Raw genomic sequence first — 17,649 nt, 5'->3', positions numbered from 1 at the left:
TTTCCTGCTAAGAAGTATTTTAAAGCTTCAGTACAGTAGGAATTCACTACCATCTAGAATGGATGATGTAATGATGGGGACCTCATATAAAAGAGTTCAGACAGCAGTTCCAACATATCCCTAGTAAATATGAACATACATAGGTTTATTGTTGTAACCACAGGTGATAACAATGTTTGAAAAATATGCCAATCTTGGCATTCTAAATTGCCTGGTATGGAAATTGAACTGCTACCTCTTGGATCAAAGCTTCAGAATATGTGCAACACAAACTACACATACTTAGATAAATCTAAATCCAATGATAGGTATGTCCAGCCATGTGCCAGACTAGATTTTTAAGAGCTGCCATATCCACGTCAATCCTACTAGTATCTGTAAGAATGGGCTTCTATACTGTACCATTTTAGCATTATTAAGACTGTTTTTCTACAAGTGGATGCAAAATTTAAATGGTGGTAACATATCCTATGTCTATGCTTAAAATTCTCCTAGTATATATATATATATTTTAAAAAACTAGCCTCATTCTGCATCCGCCCCCCCAAAATATGTAGTTTTAGTTCAATACTTTATTTCTTGTAGCTTTAGTTTCATGTAACTGTTTTTTGTTGATCCAACATTACTGAATTTCCACTGAATGAACCGTTAAATAGTTTGCTTCTATTTCCTGAAAATGACAGTTTTAATTGCTAATAGTTTTCTGCCTTCTTCTTCTTTTTTTGGTTTTTAAATTCTGAAACAGTGCTATTTCTCAAAGAAAACCATTACTGGAAGGAAATTAGTCCTTACAACCTACCCACGCCCAAGAACTGATTGACTGAAGGACAATCAGGGAACAGTTGATTAGAAATTCCAGAGCTACATTGAAAAGGCAGCAATGCAAGGCCAAGGTCACAAGGAGGAAGCTTCTTGTTAAAGGCACAATGGCCCTCTTGAGAAACTTCACGAACAATTACCATAGCTAAGCACTGCTTAGGGTTAACCAAAAGTAATCAAATAAATAAAATATCCATTAAAGAAACCCAGAAGCCTCAGTCTACATTCATTAATCAAGCTATCCAAATTATACATACAACAAATACTTAAAATAGACATGCATAAATTATTCTTGTTTGAGGATTAGTTTAAAAATAATAATTCTTTGGGTTTTGCCAACCCATTCCTGCATCTAGCTCACCTTTGGTAAATAATGAAAGAGTGGTCCAATCCAGATTAACACAATCAGGACAATGGCACTGGTGAAGAGTCCAGAAAGCTGTGGATAAGGAAGGCTGGTTAAGTCAGACAGTCTTAAGAAAGACAGTAGGTTTCTTGGGAACCAAGTACAAAAAAACAAGTTTTTTTTTGTATTCATACAGTACCCAAGAGGTAGTGGCAGCCAACAGATAAACAAATCTATATTCGCCGTAATGTTAATATAAGGCAATCCTTTGGCTCCCCAGCTAGCATACTACCAGTACCATCTCCAGAAAGCATGGGACAGCTTTCTCCCTCTAACACTGGCAGAAAAGCACTTTGGATAGGAAAAGCTAGTTAAAATTCTTTCTCTTCCCCAATTGCTGATATCATTTTTTTCCCATATGAGAAACCTCAACATTAGGTAGGAGGAGGAAGTGGTAAGGTATAGACTAGGCCAAAGTCATGAAGGAAGAAGCCACAGACCCAAGGCTAAGGATCTAAATTTCTAAACTCTCCTTGATCTCCCTCATGTCCTTGGTCCAGAGAAATTTATAGAGCAGTCCAAACCAATGTAAATAATTTTTTGTTTTAATTTTTTTAAAAAATAAACACAGGAGGGTGTTGTTCTTGTCTTGCCCTCATTTCTATCTTTTATTCCTAAAGGATTTGTCAGCCTCTAAATTACAGAACTCTAGCTAAATTAGGATTGTTATCCAGCTTAATCTCGAATACAGGATTATTTACTTTGAAATCATGTATCCATACACGTACAGTTCTGCACTCCCTAAATGTATATCTTGCTGATCAAGTACCAAAGCCGAGAGATTCACACTTCACCTTCATACAGAGGCTCTGTACAGCTTCATCAGAGACAGGTGCTTCCCCCCCGCCCAGCGTGGAAATGAGGCAATAGTGAAAGGAACTGGTGCCTCTCACTGAAAGCTGGAGTGCATAAACCCAATCAATAATCAGGTTTGCTATTTATAATTAGAAAAGGCTTGTATCTGAAACTTCATCTCCAAGTTAATGAATCATTTTGGTGCTAGTTTTGAAGATAGAGAAGCTCTGGCAGGAAAAAAAAGTTGGCCAGCCACTGTTACTACCTCATCCACATCCACATCCACAACAAAACCAAACATCTTTTATGCTTTTGCAAACATACTCAGTGCTTTGAACTTTTTTTTAATATCTCAAACAATCTGCTGTTTGTATCTGGTATATTTAAGCAACAAAAAGAAATGTGCCAAATAAGGCATTCTTCACGTACCTGTGTATGTCCACCAGCACTCTCCAAAATGTTAGTTGTAGCCAGAGTGGCTGAATTGGGGAAACAGGTGAACAGGGAAGAGACTAGGTTTGAAACACCATGAGCCAGAAGTTCCTATGGAATAACAGAGAAGAAGAGCCGGTTGGTCTCTGGTTGTTCTATGGCACAAATAGAGCCCAGTTTTAATTGGATTTATTATCTAATCTCCCTCTTTCCAAAGAATTCTGTAAAAACTGGAAATTCACAAGGATCATAGTAAGAATCTCAGAGAATTATAGTTTCCAGTGTTCCTCAACTGGAAAAGCTATTTAGGGGTTATAACCTGGGTTGGCTTTTATTGTCCTGGATTGACTATTGTGAGATTTGGCTTTGAAATGTCTGCTCTAATGCTTAGCCAAAGTCTGTTAAAGTGAATGTGAACAAAAATGCACCTTAGGGAAAACTTTCCAACTTGAGGAACATTTAATATGCTGCATGGAAAACCCCACCATCTTCAGTAATGAAGGTGGCGGAAACATCCATGGCTTTGCCTTCAACATGATCTCAAGCATGGCTGAAAAAAAAATGAGTAGTGCAGAACTCTACAACAATGTTCAGCTCTGAACTTCAAATTCTGAAAAGAAAGCTTCCATTTGCAGAGCAAGAGCACAATTTAAAAAGGTTACGAATGGGAGTGTTGGCCTCACATTGGCTTTGTGAGATATTTTTCAACTGCTTGAAGTGCAGTGAAAAAGAATCAAGAATTGTGTAGCTCCTATTCTGTCTGTCACTGATATCAATCTGAAACTTCAAGTCAGAATCAAAAGCCAATTCAAGGTAGCTGTCAAGTTATATGTCAAGGAAGAAGGACTCTGGGAAAACCAGATCCTTCAGGATACAAGGAGTTAAAACAGGTTGACAAGCATAAGGGGATGGGCTGCTAGGCAAACTCCTTGACTGGAAGGAGGAGGAGACCCAGGCTCCCAGGATAGGCACAGACCTGGTTGGGGTCAATGACATAGTGGTACTTCTCAGCGTAGATCATGGCCAGCGACACTGAGATGGCGTAGGCCACGAAAGCGAGGGCCACCGTGTCACCCAACACTTGGGGCAGCAGATGCAGAGCTGGGAGCTGGGGCTGTGGGAACCTGCATGAAAGAATGGTGGAATGGGAATCACTGTGTGCTGGGAAAGAGATCATTCATTGCCCTTCCCCATCATCCATCTCCAGGGCCAAACTGACCACCATGTGGTCCAATCCAGAGCATCAGGCTAAGACAGTAAGTTGCATTTCTGATGCCATGCCAATAGAATGGCAATGCCCTTGTCTTTAGCCAATGTGCAAAAGGGGGGGGGGGAATGGAGATAGGAAAGGATCTTACCCTGCTGGGAGGTGTCCAACAATCTGTACATTATAGTGGGTATTCAGAGAGGAAGCAAAGCAGATTCCTGTGGCAAGCAGTACCTATCCCAAGAATTCAAATAAATAAGATAATTAAAAGAAATGTTACTTACAATATCTTTATAAAGAAAAATCAACACCACCATTATCTTTGAAAAAAATTGATTGCAGCTATTAATATCTGGAGATCTGAAAAATCAAGTCTCTCCAAGTATATTGATCTATCTCTCAAATATATTTTGCTGCAAGACTGCAGCCTGAATTTATTAAGTGTGATAGGGATGAATACTGAACTTACTTAAGGATTTTTTTTCTATGTCAGTTAGAGCTGGCATATATGTCTTTAAAAAGAAGATCAAGTATTACATAACTTGTGTTTCTGTTGGGCAAGTGCTGCACAATGTTGCCACAAAATGGCGGCGCTGGCAGTATGTCCAACTGAGTCCTCGAAGCTGGTGATGGCGGCCTTGTATCAAGGATGGAGTAGGCAAAATGGCACCATCCCTTCCCACTGTGATAAAGCCAGTCAAAAGTACAACTGTAGAAAACCCACAGTTGACAGAAGCAGTAGAAAATCTTTAATGTGCTCAGTGGTGGCAGAACCTAGATATCTTTCCTGGTTTCAATCAATTCTCCATGCAGCACACTCCTAGCATATATTTTTTTTCAAACCAGTGCAAGTCCTCTTTTTTAAGCACAAATTCAGTACTTTTTCAGAAATATGCTAAACTTTATTTGTAAGGTGTCTATAGAGGACCTGACAAATGCAGCAGAAAGCACGAGTCAAGGCAGGTACTTTTGCAGAAGCCAGGTGTTCAGTCTCTCCTGCAGCCCAAGACAAAATGGCGATGAGGGACAGTTTCCAGTGACTGGAGGATCTGTCCACAACAAGAGAGGCTAGCTATTAATAGCTTCCGATCCCTGATTAAGGTATCAACTAGATTGCGAATGAAGCACGCTAGAGTGTGTCAATGGCAAACTGAGTCAGAAGAAGAGGGAAAACACCCCTTTAAAACTGGCATAACTAACAAAACGGCTTTAAACTCCTTCCATAGCAATAGCACTTTGACTTATATACCACTTCACAGTGCTTTACAGATCTCTCTAAGCAGTTTTTACAGAGTCAGCCTATTGCCCCCCAACAATCTGGGTCCTCATTTTACCAATCTCGGAAGGATGGAAGGCTGAGTCAACCTTCAGCGGTGACGATCGAAGGTCCGGCTGTAGGCAGAATTAGCCTGCAATACTGCATTCTAACCTCTGCACCACCACGGCTCTTCGAGGCCACATTTGTGTCATGGTTAGATGGATATGAGGATGAACCCAAATATATTTCAATAGCTATTTGTTTGCTTCTCTATTTTTTTAAATGATGTGTTCAATACAAAGGAATGCTTAACATCATTTCTAGTTTAGTCTTAAATAGAGCACTCGGGTTTTTCTTGTCAAACCCACTATTGGAACAATGATCTACCTACCTGCTCTTCCTCTGTTCTTTCAATCATTTTTTTGGCCTCTATTGTGTGTGTGTGTGTATGGAAGGGTGTGTGTGTAATGTATATTTATAACCTAAATATACTGATAACCTCAAGAAACAGAAAAAGGAAGCAATGAACCCTGTGTACATCATTTGTTAAGTTAAGGAATGAGTTTCCCCAACTTATGGCCATCAGTGGCTGTATTTGATAGAGTAAAGGCTCAGTACTTGCCATGATGATCTCTCCTGGGATGGGGACCCACATCCGGCTACGGTAACGGTGGTTGATTTCTTTGATTGGTACCAGCACAGCTAAGCAGAGCCCAGAGATAAGCAGTTCTGCCATGTTGGTTAAGGGCAACGCTTCCACAACAGATGCCAGTGTCTGGGGAATAACACAGGGATGTTCCCATTTAATAAACAGAATTTAACATATGCTTATTGAGCAGCCAGGGAAGACAAGGCATCAACTAAATTTACTAGCAGCAGTCACTAAGGGCCCTGATAGGCTGGTTCAGCAGAGCTGGGGATCCATTGAATTTTGCCTAAAGTAACCTGGGGAGGGAAGAAAAGACAAAGTATGGCTATGCTGTAAGAAAACATACTGACAAGAAATGCAATGTGAAACTTGAGGAAAGTATAGGAGAGCTGTTTAGTTGAAAGATTACCCAGTCCTGAGACACAAGAAATCATGAGAAAGAATCTCAACATTCCCTATCTTGATTTTGTTTTGTATTAAGTTGGGACAGGCAGAAGCTTCAGTAGGCTTTCAAGATTCTGTTATTTTTCATACTACAATAAAGAACATTTCTGCAATCCCTGCAGTGCCAAGTTCTTAAATGGCCTACTTAAAAGGGTAGACTCATAGTAGCTTAGAGAAGCAAACATCTTCGGTATATTAGAACAGGGTTAGATGGGTTAAGGATGAGAAGCATCTTCTCTCTTCATAAATGGCCCCAGAATGTGTATCCCCCCATACCTTGAAAATGGCAAAGTAGCCATTGGGCGCACCATTCCTATAAGGGTCCTCCGAGACATCGACTCTTTGATGGTGCACGTTCCGTCGCCGTGATCATTTCCGGAACTGGTGACCAAGGCTCTCCATCCACCTTTCCTTCGGGTTCACTTCGTATTTGTAGTACTGGACCCCAATTCCTTTCTCTACGGTCTCAATCAATACACTTCAAAGGACTTTTTTTCTAAGTGTGTTTTTGGTTTTACTTCTTCCACAGGTAGAGAAAGCCATGCAACATGGAGCTGTTGTTAAGTTTGCTTCTTTCTAGGTAAAATTAGAAAATTTCTCTTCTGTTTTTATTTTCAGGTTTATAAATATGTTGTAAGAACCTGTCGAAAGAAAAATCTTTATCAGGATCCAGTCCAAGCCAGGAATAGACAAAATGGAGACAGCTTTAGAAAGAAGGTTGCAGTTTATTGAAGAGCAGAACCAGACAGAAGGGTGACTCTGGGAAAACTGAACATATGTAGTATGGAGTGGTGGGTTTTTATACCTTCTTCAGCTTTTGTTTGGAGTTGTTCTTGTGGCATGAACTTTAATCTGAGTCTGAGTGTGCCTTTCTGGTATTCTGATGGTGGTGGGTTAATCCTATTATGTCCCAAAGGTCATATCCTACTTCCCTGGGGATGTGGCTGATGACTATGTCCTGTGTTGGATTTTTTAGTGTGAGGGATTGTTGATTCTAGGGATCTTTGTCTTTCCAATGCCATCAGCTCCAAGCTTCCTGGCTCCAATCTTTCTGACAAGATTATCACATCTGCATTTCTGCAGACCTGGTTTCTGTTTGGGGCAGAGAGACTTGGGGGGGGGGTTCTGCCTTTAAGATCCTTTGGGGAAATATAATATTCTGCCTTTTAATATTCCCAAAAATATTTCTTTCTCTGGGGGTGGGGCTGACTTCCCACAAACCTTAAAACTTCCTTCAGTTATCTCAAGTATCATTGTTTTAATGAAGCAACTTTCTTATTTTTATGCTTATGTGAACATAAGCTTGAAATGTATGGATTAGGTCTAACGATTTTTTCCCTTTTCCTTTTATAAAGGACACTGCCCAGAAGCAACTTTGGGACCAAACAAAGCATATATAAATATACATATACAGTATGTTTGTGTGCCACATTGCTGAACTGAATGTTCTGTACAGTAACCTTAAATGAACTTTAGAGATTACTTGACCTCACTGTTATCACACTCAGAATGCTACAAAGCAGATAACTAGGAAAATTGCACAGCGGTTTTTTAAAAATAAAATATTTTAAAATATTTTATTAGTGCTGGTTTGCTAGTTAAACTCAAGAAAAATTTAAACAACAGCAATAAAACTGCGATTACCATAAAAAATTACAAAAGTCAACTTCAACATTTTCAAATATCATCAAACAATACATGAAACATGTCAAATTACATTTATCTTGCTTCACAACAATTCCTTATTAATAATGCGTAATTGCTTGTTGAAAATCTTATATTTGAGAAGCCACATATATATAAAAGATTAGACAATGAAACAGCTATTCATTAAGGGAACAAAACTAAATGCCCAAGTTCAGAAGGAACATCTTTCTAATTTGTCAATCCCACATTTTCACAGCACGATAACCCAATCACTTGTTTGTGTCACGCAAGTAGTGGTGGGATTCAAAGTGGTTCGCACCACTTTGGCAGAACCGGTAGTTAATTTTTTGTTGCCCAGGCCCAGAATGGACTTCCGGAAGCGACATCCACACAGAGAACCGGTTGCTCACATATTTGAATCCCACCACTGCATGCAAGGCCTCCCCAGTGTACCCATCTGCATAAGCCCGATAGAATTATAGCATCCCCCTGAACTCACCATGAGGAGCCCCATGAGAAAGGCCATGGCGGCAGCTACCTCAATGCGTTGTCTCTCCAATACGGCGACTTCAGCAGGACCTGTGCCATTGGCCTGCTGGGGGATGGGAACCAGGCGCTCCACCACGGAGCCTGTCATCAGACTGACCACAGCAAATGTGCCTGTGGAGTGGGAAGAGGTTGAGGTAGGAAGGCAAGGTTTTAATCTCCATGGTTAAACACCACCCAATTCCAACTGCCAGGGCAAGGAATTAGGGACTTATGGAAACTGGAATCCACAACAGGTGAAGGATGACAAATTTCCTCTCCCTGCTCTGTTATGTAACACTCCTTCCAGTGGTGGGATTCAGCCAGTTCACACCACTTCAGCAGAACCGGTAGCTAATTTTTTGTTGCCCAGGCCTAGAATGGACTTCCGGAAACGGCATCCACACAGAGAACGGTTGTTCACATATTTGAATCCCACTAATGATCTCCTTGGCACATTGCAGGACCAAGAACAATAGAAGTTACCCTTGGTTTGAACAATACACTGGGCCTTGCAGAAAAGCTGATATATATGAATAATATCCAAAAGGAATTCTGGATAATTCACAGTAGTAATTAAAAGACACTCCTGTTTTCCCCCTTCCTTATTTCTGAAATAGGAAACTATAAGAAGCAATTATGAGAACTGATCTGTATTTCTCATAATATTCTTTGAATAAATTAAGGAAATGGACACTAAAAACTCAATACTTTTGCAGTAAGCAATGCAGGATTTGACCTAAGCATCCACCATAACTCAACACTCAGTCCAGTGCATCAGAAGCTTTTCACATTTCAAGTTCACATGGAGCATGAATAAGATTATACCGTACTTAGCCTAAGCATACTTAATATGATGTTATGAGTGTAAGTCTGCAAAAGAAGATTACATCAAGAAGCCCCCCTAAAGAGTATTACCCCAACCAGAAGCCATAGACAATCACTGAATCCTGACAGATAGGTCTTCTAGGAGAAAGTGCATCCCTAAGACTCATGTAAGATGAACTCCCTATTTATTCAAATGCTGTTAGCCAGAAGCATGCATGTGCAAGCAATGTGATTTATTGTGGTGCCCATGAAATATCTGTGGCCTGGGAAAAACCATTTCATAGTAGTAATGTAGCTTCAGAAGCAGCATCTTGGTGCCTTGTACTTGAAATGGGAGCATGAAATAAATACATTCTCTCTCTCTGTCTCTCTCTGTCTCTCTATCTCTGTCTCTGTCTCTCCCCACCACACACACACATACATACACACACAGAGAGAGAGAGAGAGAGAGAGAGAGCGCAATGTATTCTCTTACTTTCTGGAACACAAGGAAGGAACCTGTGTTCAGATGCAGATCCCAGAAGACAGGACTAGGCACAGTTATTGGCTGGCATGTGAACCTGTTTCACTTGCCTATTTCCATTCTAGAAGGTCTATGGATGTCCAGAAACATTAACATAGACATGTTAATGCCTATCATGTCTGGATGCCTGAATAGATTTGTAAACAATCAAAGCATTCCAGATCAATTTGGGGAAAGCAGTTTAAACAGGATTGCAAAGAGTTAGGAGACAGAAAGCTGGTCATCTGGAAGTGACATGGGTCTTGCAGTACTCCTACCTGTAGACACATGACGCCCTGTCCCAAAAAGCATATACAGCAAGGCTGGGAAGAATGAAGTGTAGAGCCCATAGATTGGAGCTACTGAAGTGAGCAGAGCAAAGGCCATTCCTGCAGGAAGAACAAACAGAAAGAGTCATAATCTAAAGCCAAGAACAAACTATTAAATGGGGCAGAAATGTTGATTTCCAAGAACATAAACCCCAAGTTGTAGGGCTTGGTTGCCCTGCCAAAGCACTGCTAACATTGCCAGTTCCTTTGAGGCAAGAGTAGAGGCAGAGGGCCTTAGCTCTATCGTCTGCCCTTCCTATTGTAACTTGGTAGAATAGAGAGGGCGACAGCNGCGTGGTAAGGATATTCCCAGGAGGCTCTGTAGCTGAGAAACTACCACGTGCAAGGCAGCGGCACTAGTAAAGGCCTTGACCACTGGTTCCGAGAGGTAGGTGGAAAGGAAGCCCAAGTGAAGCATAAACATCATGACCTGGGGTTAAGGAAAGAGATGCCAGAGTTAGTTATGTGAAGTTTCCTGAAAAAAAGATTCAATGTTTTTGGTTTTACTTCTTCCACAGGTAGAGAAAGCCATGCAACATGGAGCTGTTGTTAAGTTTGCTTCTTTCTAGGCAAAATTAGAAAATTTCTCTTCTGTTTTTATTTTCAGGTTTATAAATACGTTGTAAGAACCTGTCGAAAGAAAAATCTTCATCAGGATCCAGTCCAAGCCAGGAATAGACAAAATGGAGACTGCTTTAGAAAGAAGGTTGCAGTTTATTGAAGAGCAGAGCCAGACAGAAGGGTGACTCTGGGAAAACTGACCATATGTAGTATGGAGTGGTGGGTTTTTATACCTTCTTCAGCTTTTGTTTGGAGTTGTTCTTGTGGCATGAACTTTAATCTGAGTGAGTGTGCCTTTCTGGTATTCTGATGGTGGTGGGTTAATCCTATTATGTCCCAAAGGTCATATCCTACTTCCCTGGGGGTGTGGCTGATGACTATGTCCTGTGTTGGATTTTTTAGTGTGAGGGATTGTTGATTCTAGGGATCTTTGTCTTTCCAATGCCATCAGCTCCAAGCTTCCTGGCTCCAAACTTTCTGACAAGATTATCACATCTGCATTTCTGCAGACCTGGTTTCTGTTTGGGGCAGAGAGACTTGGGGGGGGGAGGGGTTTCTGCCTTTAAGATCCTTTGGGGAAATATAATCTGCCTTTTAATATTCCCAAAAATATTTCTTTCTCTGGGGGTGGGGCTGACTTCCCACAAACCTTAAAACTTCCTTCAGTTATCTCAAGTATCATTGTTTTAATGAAGCAACTTTCTTATTTTTATGCTTATGTGAACATAAGCTTGAAATGTATGGATTAGGTCTAACGATTTTTTTCCCTTTTCCTTTTATAAAGGACACTGCCCAGAAGCAACTTTGGGACCAAACAAAGCATATATAAATATACATATACAGTATGTTTGTGTGCCACATTGCTGAACTGAATGTTCTGTACAGTAACCTTAAATGAACTTTAGAGATTACTTGACCTCACTGTTATCACACTCAGAATGCTACAAAGCAGATAACTAGGAAAATTGCACAGCGGTTTTTTAAAAATAAAATATTTTAAAATATTTTATTAGTGCTGGTTTGCTAGTTAAACTCAAGAAAAATTTAAACAATAGCAATAAAACTGTGATTACCATAAAAAAAATTACAAAAGTCAACTTCAACATTTTCAAATATTATCAAACAATATATGAAACATGTCAAATTACATTTATATTGCTTCACAACAATTCCTTATTAATAATGCGTAATTGCTTGTTGAAAATCTTATATTTGAGAAGCCACATATATATAAAAGATTAGACAATGAAACAGCTATTCATTAAGCGAACAAAAGTAAATGCTCAAGTTCAGAAGGAACATCTTTCTAATTTGTCAATCCCACATTTTCACAGCACGATAACCCAATCACTTGTTTGTGTCACGCAAGCAGTGGTGGGATTCAGCCGGTTCGCACCACTTCGGCAGAACCGGTAACTAATCTTTTGTTGCCCAGGCCCAGAATGGACTTCCGGAAGCGGCATCCACACAGAGAACCGGTTGCTCACATATTTGAATCCCACCACTGCATGCAAGGCCTCCCCAGTGTACCCATCTGCATAAGCCCGATAGAATTATAGCATCCCGCTGAACTCACCATGAGGAGCCCCATGAGAAAGGCCATGGCGGCAGCTACCTCAATGCGTTGTCTCTCCAATACGGCGACTTCAGCAGGACCTGTGCCATTGGCCTGCTGGGGGATGGGAACCAGGCGCTCCACCACGGAGCCTGTCATCAGACTGACCACAGCAAATGTGCCTGTGGAGTGGGAAGAGGTTGAGGTAGGAAGGCAAGGTTTTAATCTCCATGGTTAAACACCACCCAATTCCAACTGCCAGGGCAAGGAATTAGGGACTTATGGAAACTGGAATCCAAAACAGGTGAAGGATGACAAATTTCCTCTCCCTGCTCTGTTATGTAACACTCATTCCAGTGGTGGGATTCAGCCAGTTCACACCACTTTGGCAGAACCGGTAGCTAATTTTTTGTTGCCCAGGCCTAGAATGGACTTCTAGAAACGGCATCCACACAGAGAACGGTTGTTCACATATTTGAATCCCACTAATGATCTCCTTGGCACATTGCAGGACCAAGAACAATAGAAGTTACCCTTGGTTTGAACAATACACTGGGCCTTGCAGAAAAGCTGATATATATGAATAATATCCAAAAGGAATTCTGGATAATTCACAGTAGTAATTAAAAGACACTCCTGTTTTCCCCCTCCTTATTTCTAAAATAGGAAACTATAAGAAGCAATTATGAGAACTGATCTGTATTTCTCATAATATTCTTTGAACAAATTAAGGAAATGGACACTAAAAACTCAATACTTTTGCAGTAAGCAATGCAGGATTTGACCTGAGCATCCACCATAACTCAACACTCAGTCCAGTGCATCAGAAGCTTTTCACATTTCAAGTTCACATGGAGCATGAATAAGATTATACCGTACTTAGCCTAAGCATACTTAATATGATGTTATGAGTGTAAGTCTGCAAAAGAAGATTACATCAAGAAGCCCCCCTAAAGAGTATTACCCCAACCAGAAGCCACAGACAGTCACTGAATCCTGACAGATAGGTCTTCTAGGAGAAAGTGCATCCCTAAGACTCATGTAAGATGAACTCCCTATTTATTCAAATGCTGTTAGCCAGAAGCATGCATGTGCAAGCAATGTGATTTATTGTGGTGCCCATGAAATATCTGTGGCCTGGGAAAAACCATTTCATAGTAGTAATGTAGCTTCAGAAGCAGCATCTTGGTGCCTTGTACTTGAAATGGGAGCATGAAATAAATACATTCTCTCTCTCTGTCTCTCTCTGTCTCTCTATCTCTGTCTCTGTCTCTCCCCCCCCCCCACACACACAAACATACATACACAGAGAGAGAGAGAGAGAGAGCGCAATGTATTCTCTTACTTTCTGGAACACAAGGAAGGAACCTGTGTTCAGATGCAGATCCCAGAAGACAGGACTAGGCACAGTTATTAGCTGGCATATGAACCTGTTTCACTTGCCTATTTCCATTCTAGAAGGTCTATGGATGTCCAGAAACATTAACATAGACATGTTAATGCCTATCGTGTCTGGATTATTATTATTATTATTATTACTTTAATTTATACCCCGCCCTTCTCCCGAGGGACTCAGGGCGGCTTACAGGTAAGTAAAAACAGAGCTATACAATAAATATCTAAAAGCCAAATTAAAATATATATTAAATAACCTGTATTAGAAAAATTATAAAATCCCTTTAAAATCCCTATAAAATCCCCCCCTAGGCCAATCCNGCCTAGGGAGAATTTTAAATAGGGACAATTTTAATTAGAATTTTAATGGTAACACAGCGGTAAATATTTGTTTTTAATTGGTTTTTATTGGGGATAGTGTTTGTATCGTTTTAATATGCTGTAAGCCGCCCTGAGTCCTGTTGGGAGAAGGGCGGCATATAAGTTTAATAAAATAAATAAATAAAATAAATAAATAACCCACAAATATTTAGATTCAGTAGCGTGGCTTCTGATAATAGAGAAACATTTCTAGGCTTTCCATTCCTGACATTCAGAAAACAAATATCACCCCATTGCACTTCTTGAAAAAAAAATTACTTAGCTGAAGAGTAAACCTTTGAGACCATAAGGTTACTTTCCAAGTTTCATAGATATAAATGAAATTATTCCATAACCGCCTCAAATGCTTCCCACTGACCCAATGCAGGGAGTCTGAATACAACTTTCTATATGGTCTGTTCAAAGCTTAAGTGGGAAAGCTTGGGGAGGCACTCATTATTCTGCTTTAATTATTATATTGCTTCCATTCTAGTCAGAGACCAGAAGAATTGGACTCTAGTCTCTGGAAGTTTAAATGATCATGAATCCTTATATCTTGAAAGTGTTGAAAGCTTTGCATTGCTTCATGTAAGCAGCCCCCAGTCTCTGGAAACAGAAATGCAGGATTTTGAATGTGGCATTTTAATAGGGAAATACCGTAGCTTCTCTCTCACACTGCTCAAGGTTTGTTCAAAGCACCTCCAATCTTCATTGATGGGATCTATGGATGACTGGCAAACGCCTCCTTCTTTCTCTCTGTCAACAGTTAGAGGACGACACGCAACAGCAGTCCTGGCTGGGGGACTTGGCAGTGTACACGGCTTTAACGCCAGCTCAGCTGCCTTGCCAAAGGCTGGGCTGCCAAGGGACAAACGGGAGGGCAAGCAAGGCACGAGTCCAGTCCAGAGTAGAAAAACACCTAGGCACTGGGTCTCCTTGTTTTACTTTGCTTTTATCTCTTGCACCGGATAGCTGCAATCTCTCAACTCTTGCCAGAGACAGAAAGATAACCTAGAGAACAATCTTTGGAGCAAGACTGACTACCCACCCAGTCTGCAATTTCTTAGACAACTGGGACCCGTAAGGCATCCTCCCTAAGTGTTCAGAGAAAGGCAGCCATCCGAAACTAGACAACAATTATAAGGGGTGCAAAAAGAAGCTACATATCAAAAGAAAATCCTAAAAGAGGAAGAAGCAAAGAGAGGTGAAAGGAGAGAGGCGACTAGAAGAATAGCAGAGATCTGAATTACAAGGATGACAGATGGATTTGGGACTCTGTGCATGGAATCAGGGAATAAGGGAAGGCAGGCAGACACAGCTATCAAAAATCCAAGTAGAAAGGAGAATGGAGACCAGAGCTTAAGAAGAACAGAGGAGTAGTTTGGAAGCACAAGAAAGTGAAAACCCTCCTGCCCCAAAGAAGTGGAGCAGCTCTCAGAATCTGCAGGTGGGGGAGAGGGAGAATGAGAGAAAGATTCCCCCCCCCAAAATGGAGGTCAGAAATAGGACATCCCTGTCAGGCTTGTTAGGAAAAAACAGAAATAAAATATTTGAGACTGATTTTGGAACAACAAAAATGTATAGAGGAAGAGAGAGAAAGGGAGATCAATAGAGGGAGTATGGAGTATGGAGTAGAAATGAGTCAAAGTCAAGGATATTGTTTGCCCATCCCCAAATTTGCCAGTTTTGCTGCAAAGTTCAATAGATCTTTCCAAAAGGAAAGAATTGCTGCTCCTGTTCAGGCTGCAAAATTCTTGGGCACATGACTACAAGCTCCCAAGTTAAGGTCTTTTGTTCACCTTCTGTTGCATGACCCTGCAATGAATTGCACCCCTGCACACCCACAGACAACACCCACATACAAACTCACCTTGAGGGATGTGTATGACGCCCACGGTTAACCCCGCCACCAAGTCCCCCAAAAGCCACTTCTTTGGCTGGTACTTGGGCAGCCAACTTGCAATAGGCATCCTTCTTCTAAATAAGTGCAAGGCTGCCGCTTTGGAGCAGTGGCAGCAGCGGCTCAGCCTGCCTTTCACCATCCTTGCTAGGCTGCTCTCCTGCTCCAGGGGCACCCCATAGACTTGTTGGAAGTCCTCTTGGGTGTAGATGCCGCGGTACAAGGCCAAGGTGCTCATGCTGAGGGTGGCAGGCCGGCTGACAAGATGCTCCCTCTTACCTTTTATTCTGGGCTAGACTTGACTTTCTTAACCAATCAAAGACTTGAGGAGCCAGGATTCTCCTCCCTCTGTTTTGGGCAGGAAGGAGGAGGAAGCAAAGGGGCCAAAGGTCAGTCGCCGGCCACCAGGGCTCCTGCTGCTCTCTGAATCAGCACTCCAGACACTTTCGCCAGCGTCCCTGCACTGGAACAATACCTTTCCTTTCTCCCTGCTTGTCCTTGCACTTTCAGTTCAAGCGCCTGTTGTTTCAAAGCAACTGGATTGCTTTGTTCCTCTGCCTTAGCATCAGGGCAGGGGAATTCTAACTGAATGTTCCTCATGGCTACTTAACTTCCAGCAAATTTTCAGAAAGTTTAATATCCACATGGGGGTATCCCTGAGAACCGGCTTCAAGCTTCCCTTGATAAAAAAATAAAAATAAAAAATGCAGCAACTTGCCTGCTCAGCGGTGCATAATTCAGAGAGCTTGTTTTTCCCATGTCGCTTGTCAACTCTTTTCTGAACACAATGTAAGGTGTTGGTTTAATTTCCGAACACAATGTAAGGGTTGATTTAAAGCCCTAAACAACATAGGACCTAATTCCCTGAGAGACTCTGTATCTTGATGTGAATTTGCCTGCACATTAAGGCCACCTAAAAATATACATTCTTCTTGTTTGGGATCCATTTGGAGGGGCGCATAGGAGAGGGTCTTCTCCTGTGTGGCTCCTAAAGCAGAAAATGTGCTCCCTTGAAAGCCAGACCCGTTCCACTTTTGGGGTCTTTTTCGCTTCAGCCAGCTCTTTTCAGCTTGGGATAGCTTTAACTGTGACTGTAATAGTTTTATCTCTTTGTGCTGTATAATTAGCCCCCTGAAAGTCAGAACATAAGCTGATATAATCAACTTGCTGCACATGTCACATTTGCCAGTTAACCACAGACAGCTGCTTGGTAATCTCATTAATCAAGGCATCTGTATAATGCAGTGGTGGCGAACCTATGGCATGTGTGCCAGAGGCGGCACTCAGAGCCTTCTCTGTTGGCACGCGTGCCACTGCCGCCAGCAGCAGGTCCATCAGGCTGCCACCGCTGCCCGGAGCAGGAGCCCCACCCAGCACAAAGGAGGCAAAGCAGCCGACTAGCAAGCCCGAGTAGAGGTGGTAGAGCAGAGGTCACTAACCATTGTCAATTGGTGGACTGGAAGAAAAGGGAAGGGGAAGTATTTTACTTGCGTGCATGCATGCACGGGGCCGCGAGCACGTACATGCTGCAAATGGGACGGGGCTAGTGCCTGCGTGATACTCACTAGCCCTGCCCTGTTCTTGCATGGTGCAGTGCCTTGTATCTGCACCCTGCAGCACGGCGGCGGCTGTTTTTGCACCTTGCAGCACAGTGGCCCATTTTGCACCCCTGGTTTTTGCATGCCAGAGGCGGCACTCAGAGGCGCCTCCCTGACCCCCCTTAAGGGCACCACAATGCTGATGCTGATCCCTGGCACTTTGCGATAAATAAGTGGGTTTTGGGTTGCGGTTTGGGCACTCGGTCTCTAAAAGGTTCGCCATCACTGGTATAATGGATTACTGTCCAATATTGCAGCTCCAACATACAATTCCTTCCTCGCAAAAAGGTGGACACCCTCGGTGTGGATAAAATAATATTTTAATAGGAACTGAAAAGTAAACTAGATCAAAGAATCTGTGTTCTGGTCTTCTTGGCCTGTTTTAGTAGCAAAGAGGTCCAATTTGAATCCAAGCTTTGGCATAAAGACAAAGGGCAAA

General features: G+C 41.7%; 1 protein-coding gene across 1 annotated transcript in view; it reads right to left on the bottom strand.

The window, feature by feature from the left end:
- Nucleotides 1-15,850, bottom strand: part of SLC26A10 (solute carrier family 26 member 10) — a 28,495-nt gene extending 12,645 nt beyond the window's left edge. Inside the window, exons 1-10 of the mRNA XM_029285682.1 lie at nt 15,583-15,850; nt 14,876-14,891; nt 11,979-12,183; nt 10,135-10,271; nt 6,287-6,314; nt 5,540-5,692; nt 3,811-3,893; nt 3,429-3,576; nt 2,450-2,563; nt 1,181-1,258 (exon numbers count right to left, since the gene is read on the bottom strand). Of these exons, the coding sequence (XP_029141515.1) occupies nt 1,181-1,258; nt 2,450-2,563; nt 3,429-3,576; nt 3,811-3,893; nt 5,540-5,692; nt 6,287-6,314; nt 10,135-10,271; nt 11,979-12,183; nt 14,876-14,891; nt 15,583-15,850 (1,230 nt within the window). The remainder of the gene's footprint in view (nt 1-1,180; nt 1,259-2,449; nt 2,564-3,428; nt 3,577-3,810; nt 3,894-5,539; nt 5,693-6,286; nt 6,315-10,134; nt 10,272-11,978; nt 12,184-14,875; nt 14,892-15,582) is intronic.
- Nucleotides 15,851-17,649: the final 1,799 nt, after the last annotated feature.

Source organism: Protobothrops mucrosquamatus, unplaced genomic scaffold (assembly GCF_001527695.2).
Source record: "Protobothrops mucrosquamatus isolate PMUCROS unplaced genomic scaffold, P.Mucros_1.0 scaffold2064, whole genome shotgun sequence".
NCBI lineage: Eukaryota > Metazoa > Chordata > Lepidosauria > Squamata > Viperidae > Protobothrops > Protobothrops mucrosquamatus.
The sequence above is the reverse complement of the archived record's forward strand: the minus strand, read 5'-3'. Positions and strand labels throughout refer to the sequence as shown.